We start from the raw sequence: 19,986 nt of genomic DNA, 5'->3' as shown, positions 1-19,986 counted from the left end.
CAAAACATTACATGTCATATACATGTTATTGTCAATACACACTTGTTTAATTTTACAACATAAAATCGATTTAATTTTTGTTATTATTTATCTATTATACTTTTTCATAATACTTTTGTTTGTATGTGCTCTTGGAGCCACAGTCCACAAAATTTTTTCTTGATATTGTACGTACTGTTATGTTAGGTTTTTAATCTTAGAACTCGGTGATATACTTTATCCTTTACACTTTTATTAGGCTAAAGAAGTGTCTTTGCTATTTTTGGTTTACTTTTAGTTTATCTTATAGGTAATTTGATAATTAGGTTGAATATTTTTTCTTTAATGCATAACAACACATCTTTATTTCTGTTAACACTTATTTAAATTTACATGGTATCATCTATTTCATTTTTGTAATTCTTTATGATTTATAATTTTATAATTAATTTGTGAGGACTCATGGTCAGCCCTACCTTCTCCAGATATTATTGTTCTTTTTCTCCTACAGTTGCCAACTCCTTTCAGGATGTCATACATTTTGTCAGTTTTTCTTTACCTGATCATGGCTCCCCTACCCATGCCTCTACTGTGAAATCTACTAGGCCTGTGCCAGCCTTTTTCAAACATGTCCCACAGTATAATTTTACTTTCCTTCTCCAGACACTATATTTCATGATAATCATTTTTCTTACTCTTTTGGGAAGAGAGTACTTTGGTTCATCTTTCTTTAGCTATCATCAGGCAGATTAGTTTTATGTTTTTCCTGTGTACTTGGAATTCTTGTTGTCTGTATGGGGGCAGTCTCTGTTAATCCTATCCATTTAGTCCCTCACCTAAGTTTGCAGCTTTGTCTCACTCCTAGAGGAAGTATCTATCTCACATCTTTACCTGTATGTAAAATATTATCATAGAATACCTGTTACTCTTTTTTTCCATGTTGGAGTATCTTCCACCTTCAGCTTTTTTCCCTCTACTCATAGCTTCTTTGCTTTGATATCTTCTGGAGTGGGACATTGCTGTTTTTTTACCATCCACTGTTAGTAGGGACTTATTGTCAGTTTTTGCATCAAGCTTGTTTATCATCCATTTCTAGTAGGGGCTTGTGGTCAGCTCTTTTACTCCACTAGTCCATTTTTCTAGGGTTTCTTCTGTGCATTTAACATCACTTGGGATATTTTCAATGTTGTATTCTATTATTTCTATTTTTTTCATTTTTGTTTGTTTGGAGCCATTGCTGTCTTTGTTCATTTGAATGTGTGGCACCTTTATGCCATCTTCCTTTTCTGCTTTTGGGTTTATTGATATTTTGTGTGTGCTTAATGCTGATTAGAGTGTTGGATTGATCACTACTACCTCAATGACTTCTTGGTTCTTTTCTGTTTTAATATGTAGTCTTTAATTGTAGTTAGGTGGACAATTTTTGCAGGACTCAGAATGCCCATGGTAGACATGCTTATTTTTTATGTGTGTTATTGCTGTCTTAGGTTTTTACCCCACATGATTTGGAACCAGACTTGTTTTGATTCTACATGTCTTTTGACAGATAGTCTGTGGTTTACCTGACTTCCACATTTTGGGGGAAATTTATTAAAACCTAGCACCACTATTTGTATAACCCATTCTCATCCTTGAGAGCATCAATGGAGATTTGTTATTCACACCATTATGGTTAACTATCTTGTTGCTAGCAAGGTTCTAATACATTGGGGGGTATGGCATCCATAGATGCACTTTTTTTTTTGAGTCTGGCACATTTGTGATCTCTTCAGGAGTACTGCATGACCCATGGTCTCTTTTTTAGGATTTATTTGTATTTTCCTGTTATCATTTTATCTTTCCTGTTTGATTATATGTATGGGTCATTGAACATATCCTCCCCAGTCATTGAGTTAATTGTTTTCTCTCCCTTGTCGAGATTTGTTTCTCTTCCCTGATGCTCATCTCCAAAGTTGACAGCAGGAGTCTTCAAGACAATAGTCTACTTAGAACAGATTTTATCATGTTAATACCTGGACACTTTTGGCAATCCATGGTTTGGTTTGCTCTTCTCCTCTTGTCCAGGTTCAACTAATCATGCTTCAAGCTATTTGATTGTTATTCTGTGGTGTACCTTGAGAAAAATGAAATTATTCAGAATATAATCTGATGCTGTTATTTGAAATACAAATAGAAAAGTAAATAACAATGTTAGTTTTCTATAATATGTTATTACCTGGAAAACTGTTGTCGTACTTTGAGACCTGATATTTACCGAGTATTTGTCATTCTCATTTATGAAGATTGTTTCATAAATATTTAGTGAAACTTTGGTTCATATATTGGTATACAGTAATATATGGTAAGAATAATACTGGTTGTCATACAGACTACCTGATTTATATTCCTAATATTTAAAGTTTTATGAAATAGGTTCTATATAATTTAGCTGGAATGCTTAGTATTTCTTAAGTAAATAAAATTATAATTGATTGTGTGTGTGTGTACTCTTAAAAATTGTAATGCTCTACTTACATTCAAAACTTACTCAAGATTTTGTGTTGAATATTTTAAGCAAAATTACTTAAGGGCTATATGTGGTAGTTGTCCATAATTTAAAAGTGATATACTAGAAGGGAAGGTAGCTAGTAATCACCACTCTCCCTCAACTGTTGGGGTACTCTTTAGCAATGAAAAGTGGGAATCATCATCAAACAGTAAGACCCCCATGTATAAAACAGTGATTATGTTTGTGATGGGATTTGAAGTCCAAACCTGTGGATTGTGAGTCAAATGCCATAATCACCAAACCATGCGATGCCCCTACTATAAACAACTTTGAATATAATAAGACCTGGCAGGAATGATATGTAATTAGTGTATGTTTGCAACATGTAAATAAGCAAGAATATAAACAGCTATTGAATTCTGATCATTTAGCCATTTTATTGGCCCTTCTGAGTTAGTCCATTTTCAGTAATATATTTTATTGAAATATTACAAATAAGAAATATATTAATCAAAGAAGGAATAATTTATCAGTTTAGTTTAAAAAAAATAGAGTTGGAAAATCAGATGTTTTTATTTATAATATTTTATCATGTTTTGTATTTTGTTTGTGTGAGTTATCTTTTGTCCTATTTTGGTTGAAAGAAATGTTAATTAATATGTATATTTTTATGTTATTTGGTTTAGCAAAGTCATTCTAGTCTTCCCTTGTGCTGCCAAGCATGTTATTTGTTTGGATTGTTTCCGTGAATACTGCATCAGTCGTCTAAATGAAAGAAACTTTAAGCAAGATGAGAATTTTGGCTACACTCTTCCATGTGCAGGTTAGGAAAACAAACAACTAACACTTGCTTTATTTTTCGTGTCAATTCTGTATAAAGTTTTTTTTTTATTTGTGCCTATAAAATACATAAGAATTGTCTGTAATGTGTGAATTTATTATTAGGTGGCTTGTTTTGTATATATTATTCAGTTGTTTTAAAAGAACTTTTGTCTTTATTATAAATTTCCTCTGTAAACTTAAGATGATTTTTTCTTTTATTATTACTCAAAGTTGAATTGTAGGGGTTAACTTCATTACTGTTTTGCTCATGTTGTTGTGAAATAAGCTTTGTTCTAGAATTGTAGATTTGTAATCTATTAATTGGTGTTTAACTGTGGTAGAAACACACTTACATACAATTTGGTATTTTTGAGAATTAAACATATACTATGTAAGGCAAGTATATATTATATTAGAGTTACTGTGTGATTTCTGTGATGGTGAAGTACACACTTTCTGAGGAATTTTCAGAATGTTAGTTTTCATATTTCAAACAAACTAGTTGATTTCTATAAGTGGGACCCCATACATTACCCTGGAATACTGACTGGCTAAATAATTGGCATACGATTATGTGGAAGTTACAGGATTTTTTTTTTTTTTTTTACTGATCACCAGAACATTACTTTAATCAGCAACAGTTTGTAGTGAGGAGATGAAATATGACGTAATGTTAAATCAATTTGATAGTCTGTTGAACAAGAAATATCAAGTATTTGACAAAATATACAGATGAATGTTCTGAAAAAACAAAGATAGTTAGAAGTTGAACATTTCATTAGTTAATCTAACTCCTTTCAGAGGTACTGTTTAGGTGCAAAGTAATTAAGTAAATGAACATTATCTCTTAGAAAATACTGAGTATTACTGTTGTGAGAAAACTAACATCTCATTCCTTTCAGCTTTCTCATAGTTTACATCAGTTGAGGAAAGGAGTTGCTCAATGTCAAACTGAAACCTGATCTTCTTATGTTTGAGATCTTCAGTTCCAATTCAATTCCTTTTACCTTTCTTTTGTTTCTCTTGTTACCCTGATGTGGCTTCTGCTTTCTTTCTTGATTTCTTCACTTCAAGACACAACCTATACCTTTGTCTTACATTTTCAATAAAAGTAAGAACTTCTGTCTTTAAGTTTACATTCAGGGCATCACCAGCATATCTAATGCCATCAATTATGACTCCATTAGCATTAAGGGATATGTTTGGTCTTTTTCTGTAATTGCTACTTTATTTACAGAAAAGCCTCTTTTGAAATTGGCCTGTCCATGAGAGAGGCAAATTCTCTAAGTTCATCTGAAATTTATTTTTAATACTGTGTAACTATTACTAGCTGAAGGATTGTTTTACAGTAAATTGGATTTTTGAAAACTTACTTTATTCTTTAATAAAAAATTTGCATTGTTAATGGGAAATAATATATTCTAAATATTTAATTATATATTATGCCAGTATCATTTGTTACTGTGTTATTGATAATATTAAAAGTAGTGTGACAAAAGGTTTAGAATATATCCAAACTTTGTAATGGAGGAATTTTGATAAAGATATGAAGTTGTTGTTATTGGAGGTTGTTAGCCCCGGGTGCCACTTTCATTAAAATGTCAGTCAACTACATCCTGAGCACACTGTATGATGTGTGAAACTATGAAACTCAAACTGCTTAAGACTTGTTTTTATATTGGAATTATGCTTCAATCTTTCAGTCTATGAAACAGGTGCAGTGACATAGGGTTATCTCAGCAGTTCAGCGATTCACATGTTTTCTAATAGTGATCTACAATTTGCAATAATGTTCAAAGTATTCATCACCTTATTAATATTTTTTTTATCATTTCTTGGGCTGCATCATCTGTTTTTGCAAACTTGGATTCCAATTCTAGTTGTATTTATATCAAATTAGATGACTAGTGATACTTGTTTTGGAGAACAGAAAACTGGGGAATGGCAGTGACATTATTTGACAATGGTAATTGTATTTTGTCACTGCTATAGTGCTCTGACTATTGCTTGATTATTTCAAAATTATGTTTCTCTGTTTTGAAAATTAGATTTTTTTGTTTTTGTACAAATAAAATAAAATCAATCTAAAATCAAATATTACTTGCAATTTATTTTCTGCCCTTTTCCTAAAAATTATGTTTAGTAATTTGCACTGTATAGAAGACTTTCATAACAAGATTTTAAATGTATGATAATGTTTTTTACTAAAACTATTTAAATGCAGTTGGCTGTACTGACTCTTTGATCAAAGAAACTCACCACTTTAAACTTCTGGGAGAAGAACATGTAAGTACTTGAAGGTAATATTTATTTATTAATTTGGAACTTTCAGAATAATAATAAAAACAAACTAACTTTGTTGTTAGGTTTTGTGGATACATACAAATATTAGGACTGTGTTCAGTTGCCTATTGTTGTATAATTTAGGTTTGCATTTTACACAACATTAGACATAATTCTTATATTTAACATTAGTATATTAAGGGCTATTTATTAAGACTTGTAATTGTTGAATTATTTGTTGTAATATTGATACAATATTTACTTATAGATACATTTTGAGTTACATATGAATGTTTTTTGAGAATTTAACTTTACACTGTAATGTTGAAGATGTTATTTGATAAAACATAAAATTGTATGTTACTAGTTGGATGCCCATCATATAATTGTAAATGCTGATTTATTTTTGTTGGTAAATTTAAATAAATGTTTTATTAACTTGTTTTCTAAAAAAAATTATAATTTGTAACAAAACATGTATAAATAATGTTTGTACTTTCATGAAAACTACTTTTTGTGTATATAGTATGTATGCATGTATCTATCCATCAATCAATCAGAATATTGACCTACGTATATTTTTGTTATGTTGAAATGGGTTTCTGGGTAAAGCCTTATAGATATACCTACAATGAGTATAAACTTTATGTTGCCTGTGACCTTGCAATCCATCAAGTTTCAGGTGCACATACTTGTCCACCTGCCAATCACATTGTTTCTGATTAATAAGTGATGGTTATGGTTTCTTTTATGGTAGATGGTGTTTATTTCAGATAACATCAGTGGGATTTTGCCTCTTTTTTTCTCAATTTATTTTTCATTACCTTCAAGTGTGACTTATTTGTCAGTTTCCTGTTGTAGGCTCACCTCTTTTCCACCTCCTCCAAATCTGGATCCTTTGAGTGAGGCCTTTTTCAAGGTTTGGATGTGGAGTTGAGGGACCATTATTTTTAGAGGCTGTGGTTGTCTTTGATGTTTGATTTTTGATATCATTCTATATAAGATTTGAACTGCTCCACAAGAATATAAGGAGTACCTACCCTGGTTACACCACCACTGTGTTTTAGCACTTGCAGATACTTCAACTATAGTGAAATGTACACAATTCTTAACACATTCTTGCAGCTATTTCTTTGTGGAAGCATAACAATCTCATTCATCTATTTTCTCTTTTTATGCAAGTTTTTATTTTTATTATGTCATTCACAATACCTTGCATTGTCCTCAGTGGGATTTGAGTTTGGTCTTAAACTGCCTGACTTTTTCTTTTGACACTTTTATAATTTGTTCACTCTACCATCTTTCCCTGAAGATATATTTTGTTACTCACTTCATTAAGAAAATGTTAAGATATATTTATAATTGTTGTTTCTCACAATCTTTATTTCAGGAAGAGTTTGTATTTACTTTCTTATAGAGCATTTCTACCAGAGATACAAGTTGCTTGATGTTACCACCATTCTTTATTATTTTATCTATTGTGATTGACCCTGATTCTCCTTCTGACAAGTATTTGTAATCTCTGGTCAGAGCTCTTTGTTTCTGTTTTACAAGAATAAAATCTTTATGAGAGGATCATTACTGGTTGGTTGTACTTTTCAATGATTTGCTTTCCATGGATTTTGCTTCATCCATAATAAAGAACTGATGTTTGCAGTTGATCTTTCTTGTTTAAGACCACCTTAAACATGGATTTCAAGTTACATCCCATAACATTCATCATTTGGCTATTTCTGTGACTTTCATATTTCTATCATCACAATTATGAGATAAAGCTACAGAAGTTTACATCTGACTTGGACACTTTTGCCCAGGTGGAACAGGCTACAGTAGCAGTATACTGCACAGAATCAACTAAATATTAGACTACACACCTTTGTCAGAAGCACTCCACTAACAAACTTATCAATTTTATCAAATTCTTCTCAAAATATTTTCAAGATCTGATGGCAACCATTGATTCATGGTATATTCATCCAGTGTTGATCAAGAACAGATTTGTTGATGTTCAGCAATAAGTCATTTCTTTACTGCATCTCGTACCCAACACACTGGATATTGGAGTAGCAGATAGATGTGCATCTTTCTTGGAGTAACTACTCATTTTATACTTGACTGAAAAGTGCAGACAATTATGCTGTGATGCTCCTCGAAATTCCAACATGCCACATTGATAACAATGCAACCCAGTATGATTAAAAATAAATCTTTAACATCAACAACAAGGTTTCATATATTACATCTGATAATGAATCCAACGTGACCCAGGATTTTTGCTCACCTGGGTTTGAATTTCAAACACTACCTAGTGTGAGAGATAGTGATAAGTCATCTACAGCTAGTGACTTGGAAGATGAACTTTTGAATAAATTTAAACTACAGACAATTTATCTGAATGTTTTTCTAATGTGACCCCTAATTTTCCCATATGTTTCAGTTTATTATTAGATATGACATAAATTAAGCTGGACCACTGTTGTAAGTAATTTCCAGAGCTTAATCTGTTATTTCCTACATTAAAAAAATCAACAGAAGCAACTGATATACTTGAGGGAGAGGCCAAGGTTCAGTTGGTAATGCCAACATGATGGAATTTGGAAATTAAGATCATTTAAGTCTTTATTGAAGATTCTTCAGGAGCAGTTGAATAATCTAGATAATGTTTTCATGATTGAACTGTATTTGCAAATTTGGTGACAATATTCATACTTCTTGAAGAGAGAACAGATTTCACCCAAGGCCTGAACATTGTCCATTTGTATAGTTGCATGTATTTATGTACTTGACTGATATTGATAGCATGCATTCCAGATATAATTTCAGTCTTGTTTCTGCACTGAAGAAACCTGCTTACAACTGGAAGTGTCAGTATGAGCAGTGAAGTGTCTTCTGCTCAGCTATGGCATTGAATCTCAGATGTAAATGTAACTGATATTTCAGTAGGCTTATGGTCTATGTATCCAATCAAATATTCCTGTAGTAAGAAGTTGAGGAAGTTTTATTGATAAATAATCCTACAACCATGGAACTTTGCTGCCTTCAGGAAACCAGCTGTCTCATCTTCAGAAGACACAGAAATCAACATGTGTTTTAACATCTTTTGTCCCCCTTTGAGCTTGTGTTGAGCATACTCAACATACCTCATACCTGCCACCTTACTGATGTTCATAAAGAATGGATATTTATAATATTTATATGTCTCCTTTAAAAATATGTTTTTGTTCTAAAATTTTGTTATTACATTGCAGAAAATAAAAGTTTTGAAATGTTACTATTTGTTCAGATATTGTTTATTTCAGTTTTTAAAATGTTTATTTCATAAAATAAAAAGTATTGAAATGTTATCTACTGTTTTATTGTACTTGCATATTACTTGGCAAAGTTTTATATTTAAATACTTATTATTTTTCCTCAGTTCTTTTTCACATTTGTATTCATAAAAATATGAAGTATTCACATTTGTATTTGTCCCATCCCTGGTTGTTATTAAAGTTTATAGTCTAGTGATTGATATTAACATTGAGCCAAATATATTACATTCTGATGCTATGCTCACACCTGTGTTAGTAATTTTTGAAGTCAAATACTGTGAGTTTTAATGCTTGAATTATTTTATTTTCAATGAGGTCTTCAGTAGGTTTTATGGTATAGTAATTTCACAACTCATTGCTTTGTCTGTTTGTTAGATAGAATATTTTGTTACCATACAGTAAAATTTATTGGCAGAATGGAAAATTTTATTAGGGCAAGCTGCAGTTTAGGTTCTCAAGAGTGCCCTTACCTCGTTAAAAGTTTTATGGTTTCGTATTATTTGAAGATAACATAGAACTTCAGGTTTTATTTGTGCACTTTTGTTTGGGCAACTTCTATTTACAGATTGTTGTTAAATTTTGTTGTGATATGATAAGAGAAATGTTCTTGAATGCTAATCAAGAATGACTGCAACATCTTTACATGAAGGAATTAGGCAATACTTTATTGCTATTTGATTTTCATTCACCAACTAACACAGAGACCTGAATGGGTCTGCACTATGTTTTAGGTTTTGGTTTCTTTTTTTTGGAGGGGGGGTAATAATGGAGATTATTTCTGATCAGTTTTTGAACCTGAACTTTGTAAGCTTTGATAATATACGAATCTGTGTTTTGCATAAATTTTTAGTGGTATTTTTGACTACTTGAGACTTTTAAACATTGCTTTTACCTTATGACTGTTTCAAAATCATCTTAACTGATGTGATAGAGGCACAAGCAAGTGGGAATTAACAGAATATTCTGTTTATAGAGTTTAAGATATGAATAAATACTTTAATTTTATATTAATAAAAGTATGTATACATACACACATGTAAAACCCATTTCCTTGAACTTTCTTAGGATTTTTTCTTTATGTTAGCAGTGAATTCAAGGTATTAGGTTCTTTGGAAAATAATGGCAGATTTCACCTCTGTAATTTAATATACACATTGCAACAAAGAGGAATTGCTTTATGCCATGACTTGCATATTATGGGAAACTTGAATGTGTCATCTATACGTCAGTTATCTGTTTTTTTTTACAGTGTTAATTATCAATGTTCTAGATCCCTTTTGTCAAAATGAAAAAAAAAATCATTTAAGAGTAATTTTAATGCATGAAATCAAACTTAGTCATAGTTCTTTACAAGAAACTTACAATATAAAGCAAGCATGGGGAGATGAAGGCACTTCTGAAAGAACAGTTCAGCATTGGTTTTTGAAGTTTAGAAAAGGAGACTTCAGTTTGTAATATGAGGAGGGTAGAAGGCATCATTCTGCTGTTAAAAACAAGAACTTCAGGGTATTAGTGGAAGAAAATCACAACTTACTGATAGAGCAATGGCACAGGAATTGGGCATTTTCAATTTCCACAATATCAAGTCATCTTAAGGAAATTGGAAAAGTGAAAAAGCTGGACAAGTGGGTTCCACATGAACTTGATGAAGAGCAGGAAAACTGCTGTTTTGCACTGAGTGAGATGCTTCTTGCATGCAACAAAAATGACCCATTTCCTGATTTATTATTCACTTGCAGAAAGTGACCTACACATTGAATTGACTGTGATGAACCTCCTAAATATTTTCCAAAGTCTCAATTGTATCAGAAGAAGATTATGATCACAGTACAGTGATTTGCAAAAGGCATCATCCATTACAACTTTCTTGAACGGGGCAAGTTCATTACTGCAGAAGTTTCCTCTCAACAACTAGAAGAAATGCATAGGAACATTTAGGAAAAAGCACCAGCATTAGCCAACCATAAGGAACCAGTATTACTTCTTGACAATGCTTGACCACATGTTGCACAAATGACTGACAGAATACCACTTTTTCAAACATTTGGACAACTTTTTGAAAGAAAAATACTTATATAACCGAGAAGCAGCAGAGAATACTTTCAAGGAATTTTTAAGTTCTAGGACTTTAGAATTCTATTGTGATGAAATAAAAAGTATTGGTACTTGTTGGCAGAAGTGTATAGATTTCTTAGGTGTCTCTTTTAACTGATAAACTTGGTTATTTTGCTGTATTACTTCTTGAGATAAAGTCCAAAAATTCTCCATTATATTCTGAACAATCTAATACTAATAATTTACAAATGCATTTCAAGTCTTCACTGTATTATTTCTGTTTGAATCGTTATAAAATCATGATTATATTTGGTTGTTAAAAATATTATAATAATAATTATTAAGTCTAATTCTGCCACAGTATGCAAGATATCAACGTTTTGCAGCAGAAGAATATTTGCTTCAAGTTGGAGGTGTATTATGTCCCTTCCCAGGTTGTGGAGCAGGCATTCTTCCTGATCCAGAGTGCCGACGAATTGTTTGTGTTAAACAAGGTAGTCAAGGATGTGGGGTTAGTTGCTTTCTAGATATGTGTCAATAGTATCTTTTAATGATCATATTGCTTTTTCAAAATGAAAAATTATATCAGATTTTTATATGTGTAGACAGGATTCCTTACAGTAAGTGTCTGTGACTTGATCACAGTAAATTTCAACAATAAAGAAACAGTACACAGTCCACTAGTTTAAAAATAATTTGTGAAAGTGAGTCAAATATATATATGTAAATATTCATTATACAATCAATCACCATAGCTGTTGCATGCAGTGCTTTGAATAATCATCTCTTTTCTTCAAAGTCCACCCAAGCTGGTTGAGTTATTTTCAAACACATTTGTCAAGATAAATTATCGTCCTCTGCTCTGTTGTTACAATACAATAGGTAATAATTTCACCTATATTACACTGTTGTATCCAGAGCTTTAGGTAATTATCTCTTTTTGTTAAAAGTTTACACAGGTTTGTTCAATAATTTTGGAAACCAATTGGCAAATTATCCTTCTCTACTCAGTTGTTACAATACAGTTTGTGATTATTATGTGCTTAGAGCAAAATCACAATTACACTGTCTAGATATATCTATTTTTGTCTTTCTTTATTCTAGGTTCGTTCAGAGTAGGTTCGAATTGATATGGCGCTACTCGACACTGTTCAGAACACAAAGTCAAAACAGACTCTGCCTGTATTTCTCCGTATGTACTGACCATGTTTATTTACATTCAACATGCTGGCATTGGCGTTTGTTTGGCAACTATTACATCACAGTACTTTTCCTAGCAGCAAACGTAAAAACTAAAACGTTTAGATTGCTGCTCGGAAAGGGCTCTTTCTACACCAAGTTCCATGTTTCATTTATTAGCACATATTTTTTATAAAAATGTGAACTTGCAAAATTAATGAGTATGAGTAGTTCTTTTGACTGCAAGGTTTTCTTTTTTCAATAAAATTCACCTTTAAGGTCTAGGATATTCTGTGGGAATTTGGATTAGGTTTTTCTGCCACCTTCCTTTACTAAGTAAGGTTTTCATGATGCAAACTTTGATCACCCACATCCTGCTCCTTTTCTTTAATTAGTCACTCAGGTTTGTGAGAATTTAGAGTATCCTTGGTTGCCTTTCAGTCATTCTATTCATTCCTGGATGACAGAAAAGTAGCCTTCTGTGAGTTAACGGGAGGCTTCTTTTCTTTGTCTTTTGACTTTCACAGGCATTCCAGAAGCATTGGAGTTGTGGATTGATGCCACCCATGTGCTTTTTTCCTTGTTTTTGTTGGCCTTTAGGTGTTTTTTTTGGCTCTTGCTGGTGGTTAGGGTGGGACTGTTTTTCGTGTGTTTAGACCCTTAAATTTGTTGCACCACCATCTATGTTTTTTGCATAGGCATCAAGTTCTGTTGTTCATGGATCTACCTTTTGGGTTACCATCTACAATATGTTTTCTGGAGGTTTATATGAGTTTTTTTTACATGTTTTATACCAAGCTAACTTAACTCCATCCAGTATCTTCAAGAGGGTCCACCTCTGCCTCTTCCTCTTTGGCTATCTCTGTAGCAGTGTCGATCTACCTTTCTACTCCCAAACATACCCATGCTCAGTGGGGTTTAAACATTCAAAGTTAACTTGTGTGTGTGTCTCAGGAGGAGTTTAAACCTGCTCCACCCAAATGTGTCCACCATATCCTATTTTTGTTTTTGGTCTGGGTTTGTTTCCTTTATTTTATGAAAGGTATGTTTACCAACTACTTTTTAATCATTTTAAGTAATGGAAAATTTTTGACTTTTCAATGCTATCTGGCTTTCTCCAATAATTTAGTCCTTCTTCCCAGACAGCATTTTCATTTACGTAACTTGGGTTATTAGGGAAGATGTTACGTGATTTGTCTCAACATCCACTTGAGTCTTTAGCCTCATCTGCCATGTATTGCCTTTCCCTTAATGAGAATTTTTGCTGCTGATGGCATGCAAATGTCATAGGTTGGAGTTTTTTCCACTTCTTGTGCACAGGATTCTTTTTCATTCTACTTTAGTCCTGCTGTTCCCTGATAGGTTCCAAGTCTCTGACAGCTAGGAAGGGGATAAATCCTTCTCATCAGCTTTTTCTAGCTATTTTTTAGACCTCTAACAGATTGAGAATTTCTCAGTTATTATGTTTGGTTAGAGCCCTGAGGTGATATTTGACTTGTGCTAGCACCTTTTGAGGTGATGATACTCTTGTACTCATTTGGATCCTCTGGTTTTCCAAGATTTATCCTAAGTTTCTTTGATTAGATGGATTCATGAATATCCATGTTACTTATTTTAAACTTTCTTTATAGGTGGCATCTGATTTGTCAAATTTCTGGGTCTGTCACAACCCAATTCAGTTACCTGCTTGGGGATATCATATGGGCTAGTATGTGGCCTTCTCTCAGATACTTTTCCCACACATTCTTTACATGTTCTGGCAGTTTCTTAAGGGTTTTCAATTATCACAAGAGGCTGTTTTAACAGTTCCTGCTAGATTATAAGGAAGAGTGAGTATTTTTGTTCTTCTTTCATTTTTTCCCTTTCCAGAGTCTTTCATTTCTTTTTCATTGAATTCCACTGTGTGGCAAGTGTTGCTCAGACAGATGTTCTCTCATTCGTCCAGTTCTGCACTAGCACCAAATTTAACTATATTTCCTACTGGTGGCAACAGTCTCTGTAGAAATGAGGTGTTTTGTAAGACTATCTAGGCACTCACCAAATGTTATTACTATATTCTGCTGGACCATCACTCACGAACTATCATGTGTAAAGCTAAAGAGTATCCTGCCCATCTATAATGAACATTAGATTGGATAAATCTGTTTTGGTTCACCTCTTGGACTGTTCCTCAGGGCACCCAAATGTGTATTACCTCCCCAGATTCTTCTAGTGGAACAAGTGAACCCTCACCATACCCAGTTTCTAGTCACTGGAGTGGTGGACAGAAGCTTTTCCTTCAGAGTGTTTTTCTCCACTCTTGGGGAGGAGGGTGAAGTTGGAGGGAACCTACTTGTAATACTAGTTTTGACTGCTAATAAGCTTTGTGGCTGGGGTGTGATTGGCTTTTCTTTATGATCAATGTCAGTTTAGTATATTGTTCATGGAAGGAAGTCCACTATCTTCTCATAATTCTGAACACAGAGTAGTTTCATCCTAGATCCTTGGTTGAGCACAGTGTTTCACATCCTCTTTTTAATACTGGGGCTAAGTGGAATGCTTCTTGCCAACTTGATTGTTGAGTGAGGACAAATGTTTGAAATTCCAAACCAGATGAGTTCTGTTCCTTTGGTTGAGTAAAGCATACACAATCCCATCATTTCAAGCCTGGGGTGTCGCCTTTTCAGATTTTTTCAGGTGGAGGAGAAGGTTTGTCTGCTTAGGTGTTGCTTATTTTCTTGTTATGATTCTGGGGTTTATAACACATCATTCTATGACTACAGGTTGGTATCCAATCAAAAGCATATCTAATAAATATATAATATAATATTGAATTCCAATTGCCCTAACCACCAACATGGGGTTAGTGATCAAGACTCCATAATTTTAGCCCTGGGTTGTAGAACCTTGGCTGCCTGGTTGGGAGTGATGTATTATAATGGTTACTCATGTACTCTTCCACCCTTGATGCAGGAAATAAGTTCTTGGTGAAGAGCATATTTGTGCTGGGTGTTGTGCAATTCTCCCACTCATGTATTGCTCTCACCTTGGTACATTCTTGTTTGGGTAATGCAATGACCTCCCTGGCCCCTAACTTCCTCAATGTTGGACTATAGCTATATGTCAATGGATGGTATGTTAACATTTTTCTGAATTAAATATATTTCCAGTAACACTTATCTCTGCTGACACTCTCCTGCCTTTTCTTCCCACTAAGAGCTGATGTTAGTAACTGGGATGATGTAAGTCTCAAAAAATGGTTATATTATCTGAGTGAGGTTCTTATATACAGTGCCAAGGTAAAGAATGCATTGATGTAGGTGAAAAGAGTGAAAAGACCAAAGATGAACAAGGGTAATTAAGTGGGGGTATAAAAGACTTGAGCAAGTGAGACCAGTGCTTAGTTTGACAAAGTGAAAGTTGAGAAATAGCTGTGTGTCAGTAGAGGTATTATTGGAAATGCATTTTCAATTTAGGAGAATGTTAACTTATGTAGGCCTAGATCTTTTTCCAGTGCCTAGTCATGCATTTATTTTACTGATGATTTAAGATGATAAACTTTATGGAGTTTGAGAACTATTGACTATCATGGTTCATTTTGTTCAAATGAAAGGACCACAGAACTTATCAATAATATGTTCCCCAACAATAAACTGTTTAGAAATTTCATATTTAGAAGACAGAGCCTCATACTTATCCATAAATGGAGAGGTTCCATATTTTGCTTCCATACTGAAGCAGAAAATCAAGAAGTCTGATGGATATTGGAAGAGAGCTTGAACATCACCTTTAACATAAAATATTGTAACATTCAAACTTGCTTTTTGAGATGAAAAACTGTCCACATAAAGTCAGAATTCTAAGGACATGCTACTGCAACTGATCTTTTTGACAAGTCTTCCCTGTTGTCACATATCTCTGTTTTAAGAATTTATTACAGATATCTATAAATGGCCCTAATGTTTATTGAAAATTATATTAAACGTTAAAAACTGAAGCTAATAAACTCATTTCAAAAACAAAGGTGTTTGTATCAAGTTAGATGTTGTCATTTATACATGATTCACATTGCTTTGAGAGTTATGGAAAAGTGTTTGTCCCTTTTACCTCATCTTAAAACATACATGGGTGCACAGAAAAAATCCATACACATTAAAATGATTATACAGTATTTGTGAAGCTATTAATTCACATTCCTTTTTACCCAAAAACACAGTTTTGTTTCTCATTTACTGGAGAAATCAACTATTTTCTTAGAGAATTTCATGATTACAAACAAATGTTGCATGTTAGGGCTGTAGATACCTTTGATCTTGTTAGGAAGTTGTTGGAAATGTTTGTCACTTCAGAATGAGTAGTAAATATATCTGGACCACAACACGATGCAATCCTGGATTTTACAGTAGAAAATATTTCAAAGCAACCTTCCAAAATTTATACTGGTTGTGTTTAAAAAAAAAAAGTCCTTAATGATTTAAAAGAAGGCTCTTAAAATTGTGATAAACACCTACTAGGCTTTAAACTTGGATGCAAGCAGTACCTTAGTGCTGTTATTGTAAAAATTTGTTAGAATTCTCTAAACTTATAGCTTAGTAAGGAATGGCTTGAATCAGGTAGTGGTGTTATTCAATACATCATCCAGTACTGTTAGGTTTTCAGCTTGTCTTAAAAGGTATGGTAAATGCAGGCAGAGTAGAAGAAAGAGCTCTTACAGTATTCTCAGGTAAAAAGAGTTTTCATGACATTCCTACAGTTGCCTGATTTAAGAGTTCATATGTTTCAGACAGACCAGGAGAGACTGAATATTGTACATTTCCATATCCTGTAAGATGATAGCCATGCATGGCCAGGTGGATAGGGTGTTCAACTTGCAATCTGAGGATTGTGGGTTTTAATCCCAATCCCACCATTTGTTAGAAAAGAGTAGTTCAGTAGTTCAAGATTTGATAGTGGATCATGATGATTAGCTGCTTTCCCTCTAGTTTCTCACTGATAAATTAGGTGCAACTAATGGAGATTGTCCTGGTGTAACTTTGCATGAAATGTAAAACAAAACAAACCTCTCAAATGAAAATAAATTTCAGATGAACTTAGAGAATTTGCCTCTCTCATGGACAGGCCAATTTCAAAAGAGGCTTTTCTGTAAATAAAGTAGCAATTACAGAAAAAGACCAAACATATCCCTTAATGCTAATGGAGTCATAATTGATGGCATTAGATATGCTGGTGATGCCCTGAATGTAAACTTAAAGACAGAAGTTCTTACTTTTATTGAAAATGTAAGACAAAGGTATAGGTTGTGTCTTGAAGTGAAGAAATCAAGAAAGAAAGCAGAAGCCACATCAGGGTAACAAGAGCAACAAAAGAAAGGTAAAAGGAATTGAATTGGAACTGAAGATCTCAAACATAAGAAGATCAGGCTTCAGTTTGACATTGAGCAACTCCTTTCCTCAACTGATGTAAACTATGAGAAAGCTGAAAGGAATGAGATGTTAGTTTTCTCACAACAGTAAATTCCTTGAGGAAAGCTGTCAGAGAGAAGGAAGAATCCTTGAAGGCTTTCATTGTAAAAATTAAGTAGAAACTTTCCAACAAGAAATGCTCGAGCATATTTTGTTTTCAAATAATTCAATTGCATTTTTCCACTACTAGATTATTAATAAAAAATATCACTGTGTTTTCAACATTTAAAACATTATTTACAATTACTTGTATAATATTTGCCTTTTAAAATGTACACCCAGGTACAGTTTCTTGTATAACCCATATGAAATGTCCCTTAAATTTTTAAAACTGGTTATTGGAAAGCCTTGACATTTCATTTCTGTATAGTGACATGCTTACTAGAAGAAGCAGGTCTAGTAATGACTAAACCAATACCTACTTCCCAAGGAGAAGGGAAGATCCATCTGACTCATAGCAATCACTAAAATGGTTTGGTTTTTACTTTAAAGAATGACCTTTTCACAGCATGGCTTACTCCTATTTAGTTACAATATTACTTATCAGAAATACTGGTTACATATACATAAGTCTCCAATTCAAAGTTTACTTAAGAGCCACAGAAACAGTCATTAATATCTGATTGCAAAACAAGACATTTTATGACACTTTTTAAATATATATATTTATACAAAACAGTAAGAATTACAAGCTGTTCTAATGAAGCAATATATTTTAACTCCAGTAGTTCATTCTAATCAATTCGTCAGTAAATAATGACTAATAACATATAAGTCATAGAATAATACTTAATACCTTTATTTCTCCTTGATGTGAATCCCTGTATGTGGTGAAGGGACCTCCCAGGGAAGGTTCTGTTCTTTCAGTTTACCTCCTCTGGGATCTAAACATCTACCCATGTGTTTGCTGTGCATTATAACTTGTGAAAGGGAGTAGAGGATCCTGGTGGTTGAGGGGACCAACCCTAACGCACCACTTTGGCCTTGAATTCCTGTAGACGGGCAGCATTGTGGTGGCCCCCCTTGGGTCATTCGGCTGGTTGGTGCACATGGGCTAGCGTCAACCAAGTATCAGTGTTGAATGTTTTCAACAGGTGTTTTGGACATTTTATCTGATGCTGGTGTTTGAATATAGTGCTCACAAAACCCTGGCATTTCTGCAGTGTCCTTATTTGACATTGTAGTGCATCCCCTCATAGGACTCCATGGTGGGTGGGGTCAATGGACACTGATATTCCCTTTTTTTTATTATGGATCCTCCAAATAAAAACTTAAATAAAATAGTGAAAAAATTGTGCATAGGTAAACAACAACGTTTTGAAGATTCTGAGCAGCAATATTCAACATCTGTAACACCTGTTGTACCTAATTTTCTTATCCTACATTCTCTTTCAGACAAGCCTTTAGGGCAAATGTCTCCCTTTTTCATTCAGATCGGACAAAGGGAACTTACTGGCTCTCCAAAGTCAGTAAAGAACCTTCGATCTGGTGACATATTGGTGGAAAGATCCACATCTCAACACAGTGAACTCCTCTTGCATTCAAAGGCAATTGGGGTTATACCTATTGAGGTTACACCTCATGCTACTATGAATTCATCACGAGGAGTTATTGTCGAGAGGGATTTGAAGAACATCCCCAAGTTGGAGATTCTTACTGGTTTCTCCACTCAAGGAGCTACTGCAGTGAGGTGTATCTCCACTCGCAAAGATGGAATTACGATGCTGACCAATATCCTCATTCTTACATTTAAATCACCACATCCACCTGTCACCATCAAGGCAGGTTATCTTAATTTCATGGTATGGCTATATATTCCAAACGCTCTCCGATGTTTCCAGTTTCAGCGGTTCATATGATTTCAAACCATATGAAAAGTCTTTTGACCTCCATGGTTAAAAAAGTTGATGAATCAACTTCAACACCCATCTTGTCCCTTGGATACATCATCTTCTCCCACCCCAAGATGCCAAACAATCATTTATTCATGTCTTCAGTCACTGGAATCCTGTTCCAACAGCAAAGACCTGCCCAATCAACACAAGGCAGAATCCACAGAGGCTGATAGACCTTTGTTGAGTAAAGACGGTAAGGAAAAAAGATATGGTCGTAAACATAAGGGTTCTCCACTCAATTTGCCTAAACATAAGTAAAAATGGCCACCTTGATGCAATGGAACTGTTGAGGTTTACATTCTAATCTGGATGACATCAAAACACTGATTGCTTTCTACCATCCTGTATGTCTTTCCTTACAAGAAACATTTCTGAAACATGCCGATACAGTTACCTTTCCGCACTTTTCTTTGTACAGAAATGACAAGCTGTTTGATGGACGAGTGCATGGAGGGGTGGCACTGTTGGTTTATCAGCATGTGCCCACCCTGTTCTTGTCACTCAGTGCACCCTGAAGGCCGTAGCCATCTGTG

The 19,986-nt window shown here is 33.8% G+C and overlaps 1 protein-coding gene across 4 annotated transcripts in view; it reads left to right on the top strand.

The window, feature by feature from the left end:
* park (E3 ubiquitin-protein ligase parkin) overlaps positions 1 to 19,986 on the top strand; it is an 87,408-nt gene that overhangs the window by 39,953 nt on the left and 27,469 nt on the right. For 2 of the 4 annotated variants that reach the window (XM_076516433.1, XM_076516432.1), the window contains exons 5-7: positions 3,154 to 3,290; positions 5,514 to 5,575; positions 11,300 to 11,449. In XM_076516433.1, coding sequence (XP_076372548.1) covers positions 3,154 to 3,290; positions 5,514 to 5,575; positions 11,300 to 11,449 — 349 coding nt within the window. The remainder of the gene's footprint in view (positions 1 to 3,153; positions 3,291 to 5,513; positions 5,576 to 11,299; positions 11,450 to 19,986) is intronic. The other 2 variants (XM_076516435.1, XM_076516434.1) reach the window with 1 other exon arrangement.

Source organism: Tachypleus tridentatus, chromosome 7, assembly GCF_004210375.1.
Source record: "Tachypleus tridentatus isolate NWPU-2018 chromosome 7, ASM421037v1, whole genome shotgun sequence".
Lineage (NCBI taxonomy): Eukaryota > Metazoa > Arthropoda > Merostomata > Xiphosura > Limulidae > Tachypleus > Tachypleus tridentatus.
This window is presented reverse-complemented; position numbering and strand designations above follow the sequence as displayed.